Consider the following 23,354-nt stretch of genomic DNA (forward strand, 5'->3'; position numbering starts at 1 on the left):
GCTACCGGAAACGAAGAAGGCCACGCCGCCGCCCCAGGCACTGCAGCTAGGCCCACCGGGAACCCGCGCTTCCGCCCGCGCCCTCGCTCCTGCGACCGCCGGCGGGGACGCGCGACCGGGCCGACCCCGAGCACGCGGCCGCTGCCCGGGCGCGAGCGCGCGGCGCCGGCTCTCTGGAAGGCCGCCCGGCGGGGTGGCGCCCGGGGTCGCGGAAATCCCCCGGGGTGGGGGCGGGGAGGGCTGGCCAGGCCGCGGTCAGGGGAAGCGCGTGTGGTTACCGCCCCGGAGTTCCCCGTCGTCCCGCGAGGAAAGCACCGGCCGCTGCACGGACGGGCGGGGGGCGGGGGGGTCGGCGCCAGGCGCTAAAAGGCGGCGACGCCCTGCGGCGCGCCCCGGAGCCGGGCGACGGCGGCCACCCGACGACGCGGCCGGCACGCGCGGGGCCTCGGGGCGGCAGGTGCGCGACGGGCCGCGAGGGCGCGGGGGCGTGGGTGCGCGGGCGCGGACCTCCCCCGGGGCGGCAGGAGGTGACGGGTCGCCGGGCGCGTGCGTGCGCGCGCGCGCGCGCGGGCCTCTCCTCGGGCGAGGGGCCCACGGGGCAGCGGGTGTGCGGGTGCGCGGACCTCCCCTCGCGCGGGAGGGGGGTTCACGGGGCGTGCGAGGCCCCCCCCCCCCGCCAGCCCCTGCTAGCCCCTGCCGTGCGCACCTCCGCGCCAGCCAGTGGAGGGCCAGTGGGGTGGGAGGCCCTCGCGGCCGGGGTGACCCCAGGGCCAGGAGGTGTCCCCGCGCCTCGGTGGATGCCCAGTGAGCTGCGGGACAGGGCGCCCCACAACTTGGTAGGGAGGCCCCAGTCGAGTCCTGCTCAAACCCGCGGAGGAACGACTGTTGGAATGTTCGCACGTGGTGGCACAGAGAGTAGATTTCTGGTCGTTTCCCCGGTGGTCGGTGCCGGGACCCTGTAGACACCTTGAGTGAGTGGTTTGGGGTTCAAATCTCACGGTCTCCAGAAAGGGGTACCGTTATTATCTCCGTGGACAATGAGGGAACTCGGGCTCAGGGACGTTTTCTGGCCCAAGGGCACCCCTCCCGTCTCGGTTACCTGAGTGGAAACGTAGGATGCCTGACTTCAAACCCTCGTATGAAACCGTCGGGGAGCAGACTTGGGAGTCATTACTGTAACATTGATGTTCTTAATGCTGTGCCGGTGACCGTGAGGGTGTTGTCATCACCGGGCGCTCAGTCAACTTTGCTAACATTCACTCTGAACTTCGTGTCTGCATTCCGAACGGTGCCCGGTGGATGCCGGCAGTGGGTGGGCCATCCGGGGCTGAAACCTGGTTCTGATCCCGAGGAGATCACAGTCCAGGGAGGCAGAAAGGGGCCAGGGTCACAGCTGTGATTTGTCAAGCGCCTAAGTCGGTAGAGACGGCCACCAGCCCTGGGATCAGGAAGGTTGCCCACGTCACGCTAAGGGTAAGAAGAGGCTGATTCTGTGAAGGAACCGCTAGAAAGGAGACAGGAGTCCCCAGAGGGTGGCATTACAGTAGCCAGGGGACTGGGACATATCTAAGAGGCGCCAGGGCCAAATGTGACTTCCACTGGTTGTGGGGAAGAAGGCGTTGGCGTTAACAATATCGACAGCACTTTTAAGTGGTGCTGGCTGAATGTAATTGTACAGGGGGGTCTCACCCGAGGCCCTTGGCGGTGAAGACAAGGTGAGACGCAGGCACCACCTGGGCCTTGACAGCAGGGTTTGAACCGCACAGGTCCCCTTATGTGCCTGTGGTTCCCCTGAGTACGGCACAGCGTTGTAAATGTATTTTCCTTTGGTTTTCTTAACATTTTCTTTTCTCTAGCTGGCTTTATTGTAAAAATACAGTGCATAGTACATATAACATGCAAATATGCATTAGTCGAGTGCCATCGGTAAGGCTCCTGTCAACTGTACTGTGTTACTAAGGTCTTCGGGAGTCAGCAGTTACGCTCAGATTTTCAACAGCCTGGGGAGAGGGGCGGGTGCCCCTGACCCTGCATCGTCCAGGGGTCCGCGGTAGTCGCCAGATTGGAAAGTGGGGTCGAGAGAGGATTTTTGTTGGTGTTTTCATTTTGAAACTGAGACAGACTTAAGTTTGCTTGCTACATCGAGGGAAGGGTCCGCAGAGAGGAAGGGGTGAGGGACTGGGGCGGAGAGCAGGATTTCTGAGGCAGCGGGTAGGTTATGAGGGAGAGAGGCATGGATTTGAGGAGGTGAAGGTCTCTAACAGAAGGCACAGCAGTCTAGCAAACAGGATGCGGGCCAGTGGAGGAGAAATTTGAGGAGGGCCCTGCAGGTTTGCATACTTGCAGGGGCCAAGGAGCTGCCTAGCTCACCAGAGCTGTGGCTGTGCTAGTCCCCAGCCTAGGGCGGGAGGCGTGAGGGTCCCCAGCCTCGGGGGAGGGCCGCAGGGGAGGGCCCCATCCTGGGGGAGGGCCACTGGGGTCCTCAGCCTGGGAGGAGACTGCGGGCCCCCAGCCTGGGGCGGGAGGCGTGAGGGTCCCCAGCCTGGGGGAGGGATGCAGCTGGGGGCCCATTCTGGGGGGAGGGCCACTAGGGTCCCCAGCCTGGGAGGAGACTGTGGGCCCCCAGCCTGGGGCAGGAGGCGTGAGGGTCCCCAGCCTGGGAGGAGGCCATTGGGATCCCCACTCTGGGAGGAGGGCTGTGGAGGTCCTCAAGCTTGCGGGGAGGCCTCAGGGGTCCCCAGCATATTTGGGGGTCTGCGTGCTGAAAGAGGGTAAGAGAGTTTGAATCCATCTGGGGTGGGCAATTTTTTGTACTTTATCATACAACTGTTGCCTGTATTTCCGCAGGCATGCATGTGCCTTGTGTCCACCCCCAGGCTTCTTCAGCATAAGGCCCGTGTAAGCAGTTCACAGTCTCAGATGTATAGGTCAGGCAGGTGACAGAGCGAACAGATCTGGGGATGTCTCTTTTAAACAAAACCCCACTCTATTTATGCATTTAACATGTAGGAATATTCTTCTTCTCCACAAATACAGGACTCTCATTTTTCTCCAAACTTGTCTCTCTTTGTCCACCTTGCATTTTTGGTGCTTTTGACAGACACAGGTATTAGAGCAGTCTCACTCCCTTGCTGACCGTACTGTGAGAAAAACCACAGTTCCAGTTCAGGGACAAATGTATCCGTATCAGAGGGCCGGGGCGTGTGCCCTGTGTGAAAGATGAAGCCCGCTGGCCACTTGTCACCCACTGTTGGCAGTCTGGTTTTCACAAGGACCTGGGATCTAGGGTCATGGGAAATCTCTTACTTTTAACAATGTTAGTAATGAAGCAGGGCAAGTACATTAAGTAACGGCACTGTATCCGTGTTAATTTCCTGGCCTCCATAGTTGTACCATGATCTTATAAGATAGTAGCTTTGGAGAAGTTGAGCGTAGGGTATGTGGGAACCCTCCTGTTTCTGTAACTTTTCTGTATGTATGAATTCATTTCAAAATCCAAAGTTAAAACCATGAGTAAAATACCGAGATCCAATTCTGTGAAAGCCAAACATAATAATACCCTTGCTGGCCACCCGCTGGAGCCCTCTGGTTTTCACTTGGGATTTCGTGGCCTCTGCAGTGCATCACACAGCACCGTGTCTTGGGCAAGGTAGCCAATCAGCAAACACTAGTGCTCTGGCTTGAAGAACGTGTTTACAAAGAGATCGTTGTGTTATATCTGTGAGGTATTTGACTTTTAAAACTGTCTTTTTCTCGTTTTAAACAGGTTTTACAAAAGAGGCAACGTGTTCTACTTCTAGATTTTTTCCATTTTTTTCCCCATAAATCAAAACATCTCAAAATGGAGGCCTAACACCCTTAAAAGGGACTTAGTCTGATCTCCGGGAGGTAGTTTTGTGCATGAAGAAACAAGTATGAACTGGAGTTTTTATTATCCCAAAGGATGTGAATTTTAAACAATACAGTCTAGTGGCGTGAGGTGTAACTATAAAGTCTTGATGATCTCGTCTTTGAATTTGACTGGTGGATATAAGGGGAAGTGATTCTAGCCAGAACAGAACAGAGAGAAGGAACTTGTGTTTGGTACAGATCTGAAAACGAGCGACAGTTATCTAGAACAATATTCACCCCTCTACTAAGTTAGAGAAGCACGCAGGTGAGGCCTCTGACAGGTCAAGAGACTTCCATGGTGACAAAGAAATGTCCAGAACAAGACTTCGCGGTGCCCCAGGCGTAGAGTATGGCACACTAGCATGGACGATTGGTAAAGGAATGATCTAAGCACTTACTGAATGCGCATGTGTTAAAAGTCTCAAGTTCGGCTTGTTTGAATGGGCTGTTATCTCTGACAAGGATGACGGTGAGAATGATGGCTGGATGGTCCATTTTGGGAAAAGAACAGACTTACGCAGACACGGTGACTAGCCCCGGAAGGGTTTCTGCAATAATGTGTAAAATTTTTGTCCACTGCTGACGTTAGACACAATAACTGATCCCTGGAACAGAGCCACGTTTCTCATATCACCTGGAAGTAAAGAGCCAAAGTCGCAGCGGAAACCCCAGCACCTGTGGGACCCAGGAAACTGTGCGCAGAAATCACTGCCAGAGAAGCCACGGAGACCCGTTTGCAGATTGTTGTTCATGTTACTGACACAGAAACTTTTTGCTGGTAGCTGGTCGTAATTGAGAAACTCTGAACTTTCACAAGGTCTCTGCTTGGCCAAAGGAGGGGATCGTGACAACGTAAATTCATTATTTTCTTGTTGCGATGAATTCTGGCTCAAGGTATGCTGTCTTTGGGATTTCTGACCAAAGCCACCTTTGTACACTTCGATTATTCATCTTCGTGTACAAACGCAGCCCTCTGACTTTTGACTGTTTTAAGAAACAAATCCATTGTCAGAATAGATTTGGTAGTGTCTTTCAACAGCGTGAAGCTGAGCCTAAAAAGACCAGTTGAACAAACACATTCTTCTCTGAGGATTTATTTGAAATACAGTATTCAGTTTGCTAAGTTCTCCTGGAATCACTAGGATTAAGTAACCAAGCCGCTGACTATGGGAAGTAATTGTCGTTCAGGTAATTTTGAAACAGGACTTAAGATGCACCAGCCAATTCTGTTCCCACTTCAGCTCATTTGTAGGAAAATTCTAGATCGTTTTGTTTTTCCTATTACAAATATTCTAGGAAGAAAAATTACTTAATTCGAGCACGATTTGGGATAGATGGTATTCCATCGCATCTAAGATGTCACTAATTGGAAAACACACCATTATTTTATATAGTTCCAAGAAAGAAAAGCGCTGCTGATTAAAATACGGTATTTGTTAGCTGAAAGGTACCTCTTGGTAACAGAGGTGTTAAAAAGATACATCCTGCAATCAGTGAAATGACCCCAATGTACTCATTTCTTCTGTTCAGGCAGGTCTTCCGCTTTTTCTTTTTTTCTGGCTACCAAATTTCATAATTAAAAAAAAGCAAAATAAACATAGTTTGGATTTTTTTCTGTGGAGCACGTGCAGGGCATAGGTTTCCTCCCCGAAAACAGGCTGGCAGTGTGAGCCCCACGCCTGGTCTCCAGGCCAGCCGGGCACCGTGAAGCGCCCCCGCCGAGGCGCTGTCCTGCCTGCGGGGGTGCCCGGCGCCGAGTGGCATCTTGGTGACCTGAAGCGCTCCCCGCTGGTGCGCGGGGTTTTGACTTCCGCGGCGAGGTGCCGTGTGCCATCGTGCTCGCGCTGTGTGTGTAAAGATTATGGAAAAGCGCAGTTGCACACACTCTCCCCCTACCGCGTGTCAGCGTCGAGCTTAGAATCTCACCATGCGGAAGCCCTGAATACACAGAGGGAAAGAAGGACAAGAGACTTCCTGTTCTGGGTGTCCGCCTAGTGATAAAAGTAACCACCGTCCAGAGCCATGCACAAAGCTACCTCCCCAGAGAAAGGCTGGTCCCTTTGCCACCCCGTCCGTTGCGTCATGAACATCGGAGCAAACAGCACGTTGTCATCAAAGCTGCTGAAAGGCGGCACCGTGTCGGGGCTGAAATACGACCACTCGTGCGAGCTGTACCGAATGTCCACGTTCTCGGCCTTCCCCGCCGGCGCCCCTGTCTCGGAGCGGAGCCTGGCCCGGGCCGGGTTCTACTACACGGGCCGGAAGGACAGGGTCCGGTGCTTCTGCTGCGGCCTGACGCTGGACAACTGGAAGCAGGGGGACAGTCCCCTGGAGAAGCATCGGAGGCTGTACCCCAGCTGCAGCTTCATCCAGAGTCTGAATCCGGTGAGCGCTTCGGGCGCCCCCTCTCAGCCCGCCTGTCCTTCCTCAGGGACGCGCTCCAGGCTCGTGCCGCCTCCCAGCGTGGAAAACGGGGGCTGTCCTAGCCGCTCCTGCGCCACCTTCCCGCAGAACCCTGTGACCTTCAGAGCAAACCAAGGTCTCTGTCCCCGGAGGACGAGTCCCCGCCACCGCCACCGTGCGATGGAGGCCGAGGAAGCCAGATTGCACTCTTTCCAGGGCTGGCCCTTGACCTTCCCGCTGCCGGAGCAGCTGGCCAGAGCTGGGTTTTACTACCTGGGCCCTGGGGACAAGGTGGCCTGCTTCGCCTGCGGCGGGAGACTGAGTAACTGGGAGCCGGACGACGACGCCCTGTCAGAGCACCTGAGACACTTCCCCTTCTGCCCGTTCGCAGAAAGCCGGCTTCAGGACGCCTTGCGGTGCGCCGTGTCCAACCGGAGCATGCAGACGCACGCGGCCCGCTCCCGAAGCTTCTGCAGCTGGCCCCCCAGCGTGCCTGTTCTCCCCGAGCAGCTGGCCCTGGCTGGCTTCTACTACATGGGTGAGGGGCTTCGTGCGGTCGCGGGAGAACGGCCCGCGTGTTGTGCCTTAGCTCGTCGTCGTGGGCACCTTGTGTGTATTCACGAGTCTTGGTCCAAAATTCGTTTCAGGGCACAGTGATGACGTCAAATGCTTCTGCTGCGACGGTGGACTGCGCTGCTGGGAATCAGGAGACGACCCGTGGGTGGAGCACGCCAAGTGGTTTCCAAGGTGATCGTTTTGAAACCCTCCGTGCGAACGTTTGTCGTCCTTATGGGACGGGTTATTTGTGTTTACCTGACAATCGGCCGTTGCTTTATTCTTTCTTTCAAAAATGCACTCGTGAATAAATTTAGGATGAATTGCTTAGAAAAATAACTAAACCGTTTCGACGGAAGATACAGGTTTATGGTTTCCTGTGTACACACATTGTAGAGAAGTACAGAGAAGAAAATGTAAAAGTCCAGAAACCCCATTATCTAAAGAGGACCACAGTTAGCATTTTAGTGAATATCCCTCCAGACACCTCTTGAAACATACGTACATCGGTAGATGAACGTATATAGTATTAAGTGAATTAGATATTATATATACCGTTGTGAAACCTTTTTTCAGTTAGCCTCATGTCTTGGACATATTTCCATGTATTCAGCATTTCATGTTAATTGATCATCTGTTGCCAGGCAGTGTTCCAGGTGGTTAAGATACTCAGCTGAACAAACCCAAGATCCTTGGTCTCACACATTAACTTAGTAGCCAGAGAAGCAGACACTTCATAAAAACTTAATAAATTATGTAGCATGTCGGAAGATAGCAAGTGCTACAGACAACGAGAGAAAACAGGACGGTGAGAAAAATCAGAAGCACCAAGCAGGTTGGGGTATTGAATAGGGAGATCCGGGTCAATATAGACACATCTCTCCTCCTTTGATCACTACAGAACATTTCCTTGTCCGTTCCTACACTTACTTTTGATTATTCCATGCTTATTTGTGCTCTTGTTTTGAAATTGAAGTCAAGAGGCTTCCGATGGTATTGTTCATGGTCAAAACTTCTAGTGTTTCTAAGAGGTGCTCCTAGCTTTCCATTGCGGAAACTTTGAGAATATATAAGGACAAGGGTGAATCTGGGTTCCTTTTATACTTGGGTGACAGCGGGTGTGTGTGATCTAGGAACTGCTGACTTGGGACCATCTGTCTTGTTAGAAAATGTGTTCACCTTCCTCATTATTCCTCTCTTGTCCTGCTTCGTGTATTTTTAAGTTTTAAATGTGCAGGGTTTATGAGAGAGCAGCATGATTTATTAGAGAACTTTCTCCCTGTCGCTTTGACTCTGTTCTCAGTGTTCAGAGTGTATTTGGCAATCTGCAAAATTTTGAAGAGCACAGCCGGGAGCTCCCAGTGGAGACTGAGAGCCCCGTGCCCCTTGGAGCTCCAGCGTCGGTGAGGCACTGTGTGCAGTCTCTCACTTACGGCATCTTGCCTCTTCCCATGTGTGAAATGAATGTTAAGTGCTGATGTGTACGTTTATGTTCACTGGAAATACTTAGCTGCCTACAAATAATGGGGTTAAAACAACCCCCCAGACTTAACTTTGTTCGTATTTCAGGTGTGAGTATTTGATACGAATCAAAGGACACGAGTTCATCAGTCAGATTCAAGCCAGTCACCCCTGTCTCCTTGAACAGGTATGGGTGGCTTTTACAAATCATTGGTCAACAACAGATAAATTATCTTCTGCTAATCACAGAGAGGAGTACTTAGCGAACAAAGAGTTGCTTTAAAAATACGTTTCATTTTTTTATAATACCCAACATGATCTTACAGCTAGTCTTTGCATACAGACGCCGAATTAGAGACCTACCGAAAAATAATATTTAAGGTATGGCTCTGAGTATTTCTGTAACAAGGTTTCAGTAAGTTAAATTATTTGAGGGAAAAAATTGGCACGTAATAGTTTTACTATACAGTTTTCTCTTGAAAAGATGTGAGAATGAGAATTGTACTGGTCCTTCTCCTCTTCCTGGAATGAGATTGCTGGGAAGAGGGCAGAGCAGGAGGACCCTCAGCTCACCTCGTCCACGCCGGATACAGCTAGAGAACAGCCACATCAGTAAATAACCCAGAAAGTGGCCTGAAGACTGGCCACACGGACTCTACAACTAAATATAGAGAAAAGGCCACATCGAAGGTGGCAGGAAGGGCAGAGACGCAGTGGGCAGCTCAGTGGACTGCAGGCCATCTGCGGGAGAGAGGGAGCCACAGGTGCAGCGAGGGGGGAGAGAAACAGACCCTCACAGCAGGGATCCCACGTGGGCAAGACGAATCCCCGTGACACCTGGCTTTGAAAACCAGAAGGGCTGAATTTTGTGAGTTCTTACAACCATCAGGACTGAAAACCTGGAATTTTCAAAATTGGCACGCCCAGCTCTAGAACAGCCAATAGGTAAGAGGAAACTGAGTCCCCACCATTAGACAGCACAACAAACAGCCCGTGGAGATAGAGAGTAATAAGCAGCAGTTTGGGCCCCGTGGGAGGCGGAAGTGTTTACTCCTTTCAGACTTCACTGAGGGACTTCTCTAGGAACCAAGGAGCTGGCAGGCACCATTTCCTTACTCTGTCCCTCAGCATAAGCACGTGGCCACCTGTGGGAACCGGGGCAGCGCCTACACTTGCTACCTGACTTGCTTAAGTCACACCACCCCCTCTGCTGGGCCCGCCCCAGCCCCCGTGCTGTGGGTCCCCTGCAACCAGAAGATTGGCATGAACCTTGCTAACACCACGTTTTGCGCTTTGTGGATCCATCTCATCCAACATGCTCTTGGCTGGAGCTCATCCAGACCGGGGCTGCAAGCCTGGCGGGGCGCAAGCAGCCCCGACGAGGGCCAGCGCCGCTCCAAAGTGAGTCCCGCCCCAGGGGGAGGGGAAGACAACCACACACACGGGTCCCAACTGGCTGCGGTAGTGGGGGGGGGGGGGGCAGACATCTGGTCTGACGGCAGGCCCTGCTCACCAACAAACTTCTCAGGGAGCAACAAGCACAAGGCCGGTGCTACTGCATCTCTGGCAAACCCCTGCTCTGACTCAACTCAAACCCAAGGTGGCCCCAGACTGGCCCACAAACAGCCCAGGGACAAAACCCTGCCCACAACAGGCAAAGACACCCTGTGCGGACGACTGGACTTAAGGCAGAGGGAGCTCAGCCACCACAGGAGGGTGCACATCACATACAGGACATGCCCCTGAAGGGCCAGGTTCTGGGGAACAGGGGACAGCACGGCAGGACATGGAAAGTTCTCTCCTTCATAAGGACACTACTTTCAAGAGCAGGAGATGGAGCTGACTTTCCTAACACACAGAAACAGACACACAGACAAGATGAGGAGACAGAGGAATATGTTCTAAATGGAAGAGCAGGAGAAAAGTCACAGTATGAGACCCAAGCAAAACAAAGATAAGTAATAAGTCTGATGGAGAATTTAAAGCAATTATCATAAGGATACTCACTGGACTTGAGAAAATAGTGGAAAGTATGCGTGAGATCCTTACATAGAGATAAGGAATAACATAGCAGAGATAAAGGCTCACTAAATGAAATAAAAAAACATGGGTGATGGAATGAACAGCAGGACGGAAGAAGCAGAGGAATGAATTAGTGACCTAGAAGGCAGAGGAATGGAAAGTTATCAAGCTGAGCAGGAAAGAGAAAAAAATTATGCAAAATGAGAATAGACTCCATCAAGCATAACAATATTTGTATTATATGGATCCCCGAAGAAGAAGAGAGAGGAAAGGGGGCAGAAGATTTATGTGAGGCAATAACAGCTGACAACATCCCTGCTCTGGGGAGGAAAAACAGAAATCCAGATGTAGGAGGCACAGGGAGCCACCAATAAAATCAACCCAAGGAGGTCCACACCAAGACACATAGTAATTAAACAGTAAAATTTTAATTTTTTAAAATTAAAAAAATGAAGAGAATCTTAAAAGCAATTAAAAAAAGATATTTGCATATAAAGGGAAACCCCATAAGGCTAGCAGGGGATTTTTCAGCAAAAACTTGGCAGGCCAGAGGGAATGGCAAGAAATATTCAAAGTGCTGGAAGGAAAATAATCTTCCTAGAAAAGCAGATAAGAATTTATATAATAGTTTGAGGGTTACTTTGTAGCCACAGACAGTAGAACTGATCTAGGGTCCAACTTATCCCAAAGGATGACCCAGGAAATGTCAGGTGTTTGGGATGAAAGGCAAACAATGATTGTCTCATATCACTGAGAAGGTGTAGCCCTTTTCTTGCCTTCATGAATGAATATCGGCTTCATCAAGAATAGTTTATGGCATAGAGAATTACTTTTGAATGTAGATGCAATATTGCTTTTGAGGTAAAAAATCATTTGCCTATAAGCTAGTCAGTTTCCAATAAATTGAATAAAATAGATCTCTTGACTCATTTATATTATAATGGACAGGGTAAGACTTCTATCTATCCTAATTTATATACTTTTTTTTCCTGCAGTTGTTATCTACTTCAGACAACACAGAAGATGAGAATGCTGAGTCACCAAGTATGTATAATGATAATAATTACTGCACTTAAATTATTTTTTTAATGTTTATTTATTTTTGAGAGACAGAGTGTGAGCAGAGGAGGGACAGAGAGAAAGGGAAACTCAGAATCCGAAGCAGGCTCCAGGTTCTGAGCTGTCAGCACAGAGCCCAAGGTGGGGCTCAAACCCACAAACCATGAGATTGTGACCTGAGCCAAAGTCAAACGCTTAACTGACTGAGCCACCCAGGTGCCCCTAATTACTGCATTTAAATAGAACCTTTTGGTACGATGGTGATTGAAATGTGATAATAGTAATAATGTACATTGTATGATGTTCTGGACTGTGCAATGCATTCTCAAATTCATTAAGTCGGTATTTGTCAAACTTCAGTGTGTATCATATTTGCCTGAAGAACATTAAAAAATACTGCAGATTATGGAGCACCTGGGTGGCTCGGTCCGTTAAGCATGTGACTTTGCCTCAGGTCATGATCTCTCGGCTCGTGAGTTCAAGCCCCGCGTCGGGGTCTGTGCTGATAGCTCAGAGCCTGGAGCCTGCTTCAGATTCTGGGTCTCTGTCTCTAGCTCTCTGCCCCTCCCCTGCTTGTGCTCTGTCTCTTTCTCTCAAAGTAAAGAAACATTAAGAATTTTTTAAAAAAATATTGCAGATTTCTGGTCTCCACATTAAACCTACTGTATTGAGTCATGGTATCTAAGGGTGGGACTTGACTGTCTGTAGTTTTAACACACTGCTTACATCCAGCCTCACCCTTGCTCTCAGACCTTGTGGGAGCGCGGGCACCATGACATTAGCTTGCTCACATATTCTTCTTGTAACATGAAGAGGGTAGAAATTATTATTCCCATTCTTCTGTAGGGACCTGAGGCTCAGACAGGTTAAACCTAAAAGATGATAGAGTCACTATTTGAACAAGCTGTTCTACTCTGTCATCTAGTGTTTATTTCACTTCAGTAAATATTTATTGTGATTCTGCTATTCTGAGGAAAACATAGAGAACAGGGTAAACATACGTCCTATTCTCATGAGCTAATAGTGCAAGAGATACAGACAAGGACATGGGAAGGGATATGCTGGGAAAAGTGAAGCGTGCTGGGCTCTGGGGGTGCATGAGGGGCGGGTCACCCAAACTTGCAAGATCAGAAAAGGCTTTCCAGAGGAAGTACTTGTCTTAGCATAGAACTGAAGGCAAGGGTAGGAGTTAACCAGATGACCAAGGGAGCAAAAGAATATTCTAGGCAGAGAGAACACATGAAAGTCTTAAGCCACACAAAAGAGCAGGCACATTTGAAGAAATGAGCAAAATTCTGTATGGCCAGAAAAAAGTAGGATCGCGAACAGATACATGAAGGAAGCCGGCCAGCGCTAAGAGTGGTCAGCCCTGCGGGCGGGCTTGGACCCAAGAGCCACCAGTCTGTGACTTCTGGTCTTGAGTGTAGAGCGTGAATGAGAAAGTGGCAAGAGATGAGGCTCACGAGGTGAGCGGGGCCCAGATTGGGTGCCGTCTTGTAAGCCACAGTTGAGTGTCTGTGAGAACGAAGCAGTTGTTGATGGAGTTTCAGAAGGAGTACGACACAGTCGGATCTGTGTGTGACAGTCACTCTGGTTGCAGGGCCGGGAAGGAAGTAGACAGGAGAGATTCAGTAGGAGGCCCTGTGGCGACGGAGTGAGCGAGGACAGTGGCCTCTTTGAAAAATACATGAAACATACTGGATTTAGAAAGCTCCTTTGTTCCTTCATCACGGGGAGAAAAGAATGTTTGGTGGCCGGTGATCCTCGACATTCTGTTTCTTTCTCCCACTCACGGTTATGCTGGGGAATGCATATTTTGTATCGGAATACGATATTCCATATTCTTATCTTCGTGACTGAACGTGTGTATCATTATTTTAAGCTTAACAAAGTTAAGACAAAATAATGGCTCTACATTTTCTGGACTTTATGTTTTTGAAACTAATAACTTTCAATTCCAAAAATATATAGACTATCCCAACATGTGCCAAATTCTCGATTTTATGTAGTTGTTCATTTTGGGCCTGGAGAAAGTTCCTCCGAAGATGCCGTCATGATGAACACACCCGTGGTGAAAGCGGCCTTGGAGATGGGCTTCGGTAGAAACCTGGTGAAGCAGACCGTTCAGAGCAAGATCCTGACGAGCGGGGAGAATTACAAAACAGTCAGTGATATTGTATCAGATTTACTCAATGCAGAAGATGAAATCAGGGAAGAGGAGAAAGAAAGAGCCACTGAGGAAAAAGAATCAGGTACATGCATTTAGTAATCAGTGTCTCTTTCTGTATGGAGTTGATGTCTGTCTCTAAGTTACTGAAAGTAACTCATGGTTACTCAGATTTTAGTTCAATCAGATTTTATGTTCAATGTTCTGAATTTGAATTCTGGAAATTTTTACATTAAAATATATTTGAGAGGCGCCTGGGTGGCTCAGTCAGCTGAGCATCCGACTTCGACTCAGGTCATGATCTTGTGGTTCATGAGTTCGGGCCCCGCGTCGGGCTCTGTGCTGACAGCTCGGAGCCTGGAGCCTGCTTGGGATTCTGTGTCTCCCTTTGTCTCGGCCTCTCCCCTGCTCATGCTCTCTCTCTCTCTCTCTCTCTCTCAAAGATAAAATACACATTAAAAAATTTTTTTAATATTTTTGAATTGCTCATTAGTAAATTGAAAATGTATATATTGAATGAAAGCATTTTCTTTTCTTTTGAATGTTTATTTTGAGAGAGTGTGTGTGCATGCAAGCAGGGGAGGGGCAGAGAGAGGGAGAGACAAAGAATCTGAAGCCGGTTCTAGCTCAGTGCTCAGCATGAATTATTCAGGCCTGCACACCCCCAGGCTGGCAGCAACAGAGCCCAAGCTCATCTTTGACCATCATCTCTGAGATCATGACCTGAGCTGAAATCCAGAGCCGGACACTTAACTGACTGAGCCTCCCAGGCGCCCTGAGTGAAAGGATTTTCTTAACTTATATTTTTACTCTTAACTTATATTTTTATTTTACTTATATTCTTAACTTATATTTTACCCAGAGTAAAAATACAGTTAAGATTACATTTACATATACAGTTACACATACAGTTTTTCGTTGACTGTATGTGTAATCATACATGGCTTGTTTTTGATCCTAGGTTCATTCCTCTTTGCTATAAATTAGGGTAGAATCAGGGGCAATTATGTATTTTAAAATTACCATCACAGTGTGTCTCAGCCTAATGACATTATGATAACATTAATAACACACATTAACGTATGGCTTATGATTAAGTTTCCTACCTGTCCACACAGGAACCTAGTTCCCCTTTGGGGTGTCTTTTGTTTAGGGGAGGTCTAGGATGCTGTTTCCATTCTCCCGGGTCAGGTTATCTTGCCAGCCTTGTCTGCCACTGTATCATCTCTGCTCAGCCTTCCTTCGCAAAACTCTCCTCCTCCAAGCATGTGCATTCCCATCTGGCGACTCTGAACCCTGCCATCGCTCTGGCCTAGACCAGGAGAAATCTCTCCGTTGCCACCCTTTGCTAAGCGTGGACCGGATCCGCCAGTGTTTTCAACACGGTTGAAAACAGACTGCAACTTTTAACAAGCTCTTCCTGGAGATGTAGGGGTAACAGAAGAGCAGTGTGTCACAGATGGCCATTGACGGCTGTAACTGTTTGGGCCTCTCGGTGCCTCTGAGGCCTTCTTCCTGCGTCTATCTGCTTAGCTTCTGTTCTGGTTCATCTCTCCAAAGTTGTGGCCGTTTTACACACATGACTAGGGACGTCCCTTGCGAAAGCCCAGGTCCCCTGGTATCCCCAAAGCCCAGAATGAGAAAAGTTTACCCCTTGTCTTGTGTAGTGCCATCTGGGATCTGTTTCTTCCCAGGATGATTGACCGTAAGATCGTCCGCTCTGTGCTTGGACAAGCCTACCGCTCCGGTGGCTTTGTCTTCGGGGCCACCCTAGATGGACGTACCCAATCCTAGCAGGAAGGCATCCTAGCTTTACCAAAGCAGGCATTATTCAGTCTGCAGACCCCTGGGACGGCAGTGACAGAGCCCACGCTCATCTTTGCCTGGCCTCGTCAGGGTTCCTGTTTCACCGTGAAGTGGAGATACGGCTGCTTGACCTGGCTGCTAGTCACCAGCGAGCACTTCTCAAAGTCTGAGGGCATCCAGCTATAAAGCACTTATGTTTCTTTCAAAGAAAATCCACAGTCTGCACAGATGACCCCAGTCAACAATATACAGTAATTGACATCGTCAGAAAGATGTCTTCGCGTCTCCACACACCCTAATGTCCACACTGGCAGGCACCCTGTGCACATAGTTTGTGCTCCAGAAATACTGTTTGAATGAGTGAACGAAAATATCTCCGTTCAGGTTACTGATGATTTTATAGTTTTCCAAGAGCAGTAGGTAAGTAATTTCTTGACAGGTGTGTAAGTAAACTTAGGATAATTTTTCCAGAACCAAAGAATAATATGCTTCAAAGGTCTATTCAAGTCTTTCCCTCTTACGTGCTAGAATGCAGTCTGTGAGTTTCAGATGAGTCCTTTTTTCCTCAACCACTAGCAATCCAATTTTAGAAGCCTTGAGAATTTCAGAGAACTTGTTACATTTGTCTAAGTAAAATGTAATTAGAAACATAAATGTTAGATGGAAAAACTAACATACTTCAACACCAGGTGCAAATTACATCACTACTTCTCTACCAGAGGATTTACCCCAGTGCATTAGGTGCAAAGTCATAGCCCTCTGGCCATTACTTCTTTGTTCCTTCTGCTCTTTACATAGGAAGGCTTGCCTGCGCCTCTGTTCAATGCATACTTGTGCAGCCTTTTCTTTGTGCTACACACTAATCTCGGTCCTGGCCATTTCCCAGTTTTTTCCCAGAGCTCCAGCTCTCTTCAAATAGGGTATCTCTGGCCTTGACTTTTTGATTAAGCACTATTTTTTATCCTTTATTAAATGATTCTATTTTTGTGTCCTGTTACTTGACAGAGTCAGCGTTTCTAAAATCCAACAGTCATTTCCCCCACATAAGTTTTTTAGATAGCCCCATTTCTGTCATTAGTTATTTTATAGAAGGAGCCTTATGGGTCATGGCAGAATTGTATAATAATAATTAAACTTAGGTTCATAGATCATATTGCCAGGAGATAATAAAATTGCAGAATTTTGAAATGCAAAGTATCTTGCCAAGAGGTACAAAACCTAGATCTTCAAGGGGAATATGGTGATCCTGTAGACAGGAGGGTATCCCTGACCAGTAGGATTTAATTTTTAACATGCTGTTAATGCCTTTCCCCACTTCCTAGAAAAGATTTGAGTAATGGCAACATCGTGTCTAATTTGGGGAAATAATCAAAATTTCATCTTAAAATGGAATTTTGAAGAAATTTTACGGGTGAATGATCATTTGAGAAATAAATGTTCTGTTGTTTTCATCTCCTGATTTTATCTTTCCCCAAGTTGACTAGACTGAATTGGAATTTCAGTTTTATCGGGTTCTAAATGTTACTTGGTTAAAGGCTCAGCAGTTGTTCAGAATGTCCAGGAACACAGATCACGGCTCCAGACTGCCTCCGCCTGCGTTTGACTTTCGCGAGTTGTGTGTCCTTTACAGTTTGTTCGCCTCCCGGTGCCTCCGGTTCCTCGTCTGCTAAGTGGGGGCAGGGCGCCTTCCTGGGACAGCTGTTATGGAGGTGGAAGGGATTAATATATGATGCAAAGTGCTTAACACAGTGATCGTCAAGATGGCCCAGGCAGCAGGTGGCCCCGACCCCAGCCACCTGCGCTGCCTGACCAATCACAAATTATGTTGCTTTTTCATGCAGTTACGTGTAGGCGTGGAAGGAAGTGTGTGAGCACAGTGGGAACATGTTTGTTTTCTTTTTTACAAAGATGATGTGTCATTAATCCGGAAGAACAGAATGGCGCTCTTTCAACATCTGACTTCCGTACTCCCCATCCTGGATGGTCTCCGAACTGCCAGAGTGATTACTGAGCAAGAACACAGTGTTATTACACAGAAAGCACAAACATCTCTGCAAGCAAGATTGCTGATTGATGCTGTGTTAGTGAAGGGAAGTTTTGCAGTCACCGTATTTAAAAACTGTCTCCTAGAAATGGACCCCGTGTTATACGAGCGTTTCTTCGGTGAGTGCTGCACAGTTATTTGGGGGATCTTTCTAAGCCAATTGAAAATATGCTCTTCGTGTGACAAGCACTGGGTGTCGTACATCAATCAGTGTTGAGTCGCTAGCTTGTACACCCAAAACGAATATTGCATTGTTAACGCACTGGAATCTAAAATTCAATGCAATTCAGGTTTTTAAAAAAGAAAATATGCTTTAATCTTAACACTTTGGGATCATTGAAAATAATTCAGTCTAATTTATAAACTATTAATTGCACAAAAAGATAAAAGATTTTTGTTGCCTTGATGTTATGACAGTTATGTATAGCATTTGGCCAGAGTCTAAGCTGTTAGTTTAAAAATGTGTATTCCGTGAATAAATATTAACGTTGTTTGTTATAGTGCCATTTTGTTTAGTGCTTTTTGCTTTTCTCCCTTAGTGCAACAGGACCTAAAGTATGTTCCCACAGAAGATGTTTCAGGTAAAATAGTATTAATTTAACCAATAGAAAACATTGGTTTTATTTTCTTGGCTTTTCATGGGAGCAGAAGCAGCAAGTTTCCTGTCATTAAAAATTCTTTTCTCGGGGCGCCTGGAGGGCTCAGGTGGTTAAGCATCCGACTCTTGATTTCGGTTCAGGTCATGGGCTCACAGTTTGTGGGATGGAGCCCCCCCAACAGGGCCCTGCCTGCTTGGCATTCTCTCTCTTTCTCCCTCCCTCCCTCCCTCCCTCCCTCCCTCTCTCTCTCTCTCTCTCTCTCTCTCCCCCCCCCCCACTGCCCCTCCCCGCGCGTGCGTATGCTCTTGCTCTCACAAAAAATTAAACTAAAAAACATTAAGAAAATCCTTTTCTCTTGTTAGATTTGCCAGTGGAAGAGCAGCTGAGGAGGCTGCAGGAGGAAAGAACCTGCAAAGTGTGCCTGGACCGAGAAGTGTCTGTGGTGTTCATTCCCTGCGGCCACCTGGTGGTGTGCCAAGACTGCGCCCCTCCCCTCAGAAAATGCCCCATTTGCAGGGGCCCAATCAAGGGCACCGTCCGGACCTTTCTGTCGTGAAGAAGATCCAAAACTGTTTAAGCTTTATAACTAATGGAGTAAACGTATTCTATTTTTTACTTCTATACTGATTTGGTTTCTGGAAGATTTTTTTTAATCTATTTGCAGCTGAAAACTGTTCTATGTAAACATACACCTAACACATATGAACCATACGTATATTAGCAGGAGAACGGTGGGCTTTCGTTCCTGTGAACAGGAGTAGAGAGAGCACTCCATGCTCAATACTTATTGAAAATCGTAAGTGAAGTAAAATTTAAAAATTTTGAAATAAGCTTTCAGAATTTTAAACACTTTGGAGTGGTATGAAGAATCGGGAGCACTTTGGGGGCGCCTGGGTGGCTCGGTCGGTTAAGCATCCAGCTTCGGCTCAGGTCATGATCTCGAGGTCCGTGAGTTCGAGCCCCACGTCGGGCTTTGTGCTGACAGCTCAGAGCCTGGAGCCTGTTTCAGATTCTGTGTCTCCCTCTCTTTCTGACCCTCCCCTGTTCATGCTCTGTCTCTCTCTGTCTCAAAAATAAACATTAATAAAAAAAAATTAAATAAAAAAAAAAGAATTGGGAGCACTTTGGACCAGTGTCCTGTATGTAGAAGGTCTTGATATTTGTTGAGCGATTTTTTTTAGGGCCTTGGTGGTTTTGTAAAGAATGCTGTGAGGAACGTTTTAATAAAGTCACCAACATTCCACGTGTTCCGAAAATCTTTCTGTATGGTTTGGCCCCTCCGTGGCTGCCTTCATCCTCCTGAAGACCTCTTGAGTGTTGAGCTGTACTGAGACCCCCTTCTGTAAGATGCTTCTGCGTTTACACCGGGAGGGCACCGGGCTAGCCCAGCTTGGCTCGCACCTGCAGGGCTGCACCTGCAGGGTCCTGAGGGCGGTGGGAGCGGAGATCGGACAGCCTTCCCACCGAGCTTGCTTGTTCATTCGGGAAGTCTCAGGCCTGCCTGCCCACGGGGAGAAGTCCCTTGTTTGGTTCTTACCACTATGGTATGAAATCTGGGACTTAGGAAGTATACGGATTAACAGCCTTCGGAACCAGCGCCCGGTTCTCTGAATAAATTTATTCTGTACTCTCAGGGCAGCACAGTTTCCTCGTTGGCGTTACTTTTTGGTGTTCAGCACACCCGATTCATAATTCTCTATCCTTCATTTCCTGTAGACTTATTAGGGCTTCAAAACCAGAAGTGACACAGAAATGGGAATACTGCAGGGGACAAACAAGGGACAACCATCGAAAGCAGCTCTAGGTGTCTGGAAACCCAGCAACCTGGAAAGGTCTGGAACCCAGCAGGGAGGAGGGGGTGTCTCCACGCAGGGAATCCTCAGGTGCAGCTGATTTCGCCTCTCTGTAAAAAGACTCAGTTGTCTGGCCACATACAAACAGCATCCTCCCGAGTCACTCAGCCAAATTAATTGTAACATTGCCTTCTTGCTTAGGTGGTTTGTAACCTAACATTGGTACAGGATAAATGTTCACAGAGTGTGATTCCTTTTTTTTTTTTATCTGGTTCTTACCGCATACTACACACAATATTTTAAATTTGCCATCTTCACTGGGAGACGCCTGTTCATTTCTCATTTTGGTAATACGTTGCTAACATAGCCAACTTATTCATTCAAATGTTTTGTTATCGCCCTATGTGTTACTTAATGTGAAATTGTGTTTTGGAAAAAATAAATCACTATGGATAGTAAGGGCAGCTTGGTGTGCTGACAATATGTCAGGCCCCGTTTGGGAGCACTGTATGTGCATTACTTCACTTGATTGTCTCCAGCCTTGACCCCTGTGCCCCTGTCCAACCTGGCCTCCAGTCCCGGAAACGGGGCTCAGTATACAACATATAAAAAGCGTTGTAATTCAGACCTTTGCCCTGAGTTTAACCTCTCCCACTTCCCCATGTGTACCTGATGCTGTTAGCCATTAGGTCCCTTTTTGGTCACCGTCACTTAACCATCTTCACACCCCCCTGACACCTTACACACCACAGTGGGCCTCATGGTGTTGACTGAGTATATTCCAGGCCAAACTATCCGATGGAACGCTTAAGAGACTCACTGTTTTAGAAACAACACTGATATCCTTGAAAGACACTAGTATTCTTTCTAAGACTGTGCCCACCCCCACTCATGTGGTCAAGAGGAGCTGTGCGAATTTTCAGTTTGTACTGTGCAAATAATCGGGATTTTTTTTCACATTGCACAATCTACCTGCTCCTTATCAGATTCCCACACGGCTTGCCTAGGTTTCTGCCCCACTTTTGGCCCCTCTCCCCTTAGGCTCACCGCATCCCTGCTACGTGGCCTTTCTGCGCTTTCTAAATGCGACACGCTCTTTCGCTTCAAGTCTTTGCCTGGAATGTTCTTTCCTTCACCGTTTACCTGACAAATCCTATTCATACTTAAGGTCTTGCTTGTCCCTGTATGTTACCTCCTCAGAGAGGTGTTCTCTGACTTCCCCTGCCTGACTTCTATCTCGCAGACTGTTGTACTTTTTCCTTACAATGCTTACTGTGCAACGCAGTTTGTAGTTACAGATTTATTTGTTTAACGTCATACTCCATCGTGAACATTTCCATGGGAACGGGGGCCATGTGTTTTGTTCACCGGCATGTGGCCAGCACACAGCCTGGCCTGGAAAAGGCCCTCACTGAACAAATGAGTGACTGAGCCACTTTCTGTGAGTGGGGGTGGGGTTTCTTCTTGCTGAGTTCCTGCCATCGATAAAGTGTTATGGCATCATCACCGACCGAGAACCGGGGGCCAAATTCTGCACTCCTTTAGGTAGCAAAAGGCCGGTTTAGAAAGGAAAGCTCAATCCAATTCAAAACAGAGTCATGAACAAAGTGGGGTGTGGAGCCATGTCCTGAATGATGGAGCTCAGTGTTTCAGGAGAGAGCATTTTTAAAAAGGCACAAACACAGGCATTAGAATCCTGATAATGGCAGACGTTTGCAGAACTTGCACGTGCTAGGTGTCCACACAGAGTCTTATCTGAGGTGCGCTGCTCTTTAAGAAAGGCAGCTCAGGTCATGATCTTGCGGTTCGTGAGTTTGAGCCCTGCGTCCGGCTCTGTGCTGACAGCTCAGAGCCCGGAGCCTGTTTCAGATTCTGTCTGTCTCTCTTGGCTCTCTCCCTCTGCCCCTCCCACACTCGCTCTCTCTCTCTCTCTCAAAAATAAATGAACGTGGGGCGCCTGGCTGGCTCAGTCAGTTGAGCGTCCAATTTCGGTTCAGGTCACGATCTCGCGGTCCGTGAGTTTGAGCCCTGAGTCGGGCTCTGGGCTGACGGCTCGGAGCCTGGAGCCTGTTTCGGATTCTGTGTCTCCCTCTCTCTCTGACCCTCCCCTGTTCATGCTCTGTCTCTCTCTGTCTCAAAAATAAATAAAACGTTAAAAAAATTAAAAAAAAAATAAATGAACATTAAAAAAATTAAAAAAAAATTTTTTTTAACATTTATTTATTTTTGAGACAGAGAGAGACAGAGCATGAACAGGGGAGGGGCAGAGAGAGAGGGAGACACAGAATCTGAAACAGGCTCCAGGCTCCGAGCGGTCAGCCCAGAGCCCGACTCGGGGCTAGAATTCACGGACTGCGAGATCACAACCTGAGCCGATGTCGCGAGATCACAACCTGAGCCGAAGTCGGACGCTTAACCGACCGAGCCACCCAGGTGCCCCCCCCCAAAAAAATTTTTTTTTAAAGAAAAGAAAGGCAGCATAGCTCAGGGATGAGCCATATAGGCTTTGGGGGTCAAGTCACAGCTGAGTCCCCTTGGGCTAATTATTGAACATCTGTACCTTTGGATGAACCTGTGTGGAATGGGGATCCTACAGAACATGCAAACAACCCAGTCCTCACCTGGGGTCTCCAGGCAGGTGCGTGAAGGCGGGGGGGGGGGGGGGGGGGGGGAGAATAGGGTTAATTGCTGCCCAAAATTGGGGGATTGTAGGAATCCTTTTGTCTGGTGGTCATTCTGCCGGCAGGATGTATGAGTCACCTCTGTAAAGAGCCTGTCACAAAGGGGTCATCAGGTCAGCTCAAATCATCTTGCTGGATAGGTGTGCTTACGGCACAACTTAGGTCATGCCTAGAAAGAGCCACAACTTAGGTCATGCCTAGAAAGAGCCATCCGCGCACTTTATCAGACCAAAATTCGGTTCAGAGTAGCTTAGCATCCATAGCGTGTTCTAATGTGATATAATACCATGCCTTATTGTACTATTTTCCAAACATACATGGTGTTAGAAAGAAGGCCACAGGCCCAAAAATGGTGTCCCCAAACCAGGGCTTAATACCTAATGGAATTGCCGTTTCAAGCTCCCCAGGAAATAGTCTTCACCGGTCATTCAGGAATTTTCTATTAGCAACAGTGAGTCAGCCACGGAAGCCTCTCCATCCCCCGGGGGAAGATGAGGTCATGTGCATAAGACCCTCCCCCCCTTCCCCCTCCTGGGAACAATCCTCTTGCTAACAACTTTCTTGCCCCATCCTCCTTCCTATAAAACCTTTCATTTCCTCCAGCTAGTCAACCCTCGGAACTCCCCTCCACGTGCAAGAAGGGGCGGTGCCCATTTCACCCATCCCAGTACATCTTCATTCGGTTGACTTTTTAGGTTTATTTTGAGAGAGAGGGAGGGAGTGCTTACACGCAAGTGGGGGGAGGAGCAGATAGAGAGAAAGAGAGAGAGAGAGAGGATCCCAAGCAGGCTCCGCTGTCAGCACAGAGCCCGACTTGGGGCTCAGTCCCATGAACCTTGAGATTGTGACCTGAGCTGAAATCCAGAGTCGGAC

At 48.2% G+C, this 23,354-nt stretch overlaps 1 protein-coding gene across 4 annotated transcripts; it reads left to right on the plus strand.

Moving 5' to 3' along the window:
- Nucleotides 1-402: 402 nt before the first annotated feature.
- On the plus strand, nucleotides 403-18,652 carry LOC122199437 (baculoviral IAP repeat-containing protein 3-like). 4 transcript variants are annotated; one of them, XM_042904526.1, is made up of 10 exons: nucleotides 403-457; nucleotides 3,767-6,832; nucleotides 6,942-7,041; nucleotides 8,419-8,497; nucleotides 9,439-9,711; nucleotides 11,328-11,376; nucleotides 13,401-13,643; nucleotides 17,273-17,527; nucleotides 17,948-17,989; nucleotides 18,370-18,652. In XM_042904526.1, the coding sequence occupies exons 2-10, from the start codon at nucleotides 5,914-5,916 to the stop codon at nucleotides 18,561-18,563; spliced, it is 2,154 nt and encodes a 717-aa protein (XP_042760460.1). In that variant the 5' UTR covers nucleotides 403-457; nucleotides 3,767-5,913; the 3' UTR covers nucleotides 18,564-18,652. The 4 variants fall into 4 exon arrangements, with proteins under 4 accessions (XP_042760460.1, XP_042760458.1, XP_042760459.1 ...); XM_042904524.1 differs by lacking the exon at nucleotides 403-457 and adding an exon at nucleotides 708-1,473; XM_042904525.1 differs by lacking the exon at nucleotides 403-457 and adding an exon at nucleotides 708-971.
- Nucleotides 18,653-23,354: the final 4,702 nt, after the last annotated feature.

The sequence above is a fragment of the Panthera leo genome, chromosome D1 (genome assembly GCF_018350215.1).
Source record: "Panthera leo isolate Ple1 chromosome D1, P.leo_Ple1_pat1.1, whole genome shotgun sequence".
NCBI lineage: Eukaryota > Metazoa > Chordata > Mammalia > Carnivora > Felidae > Panthera > Panthera leo.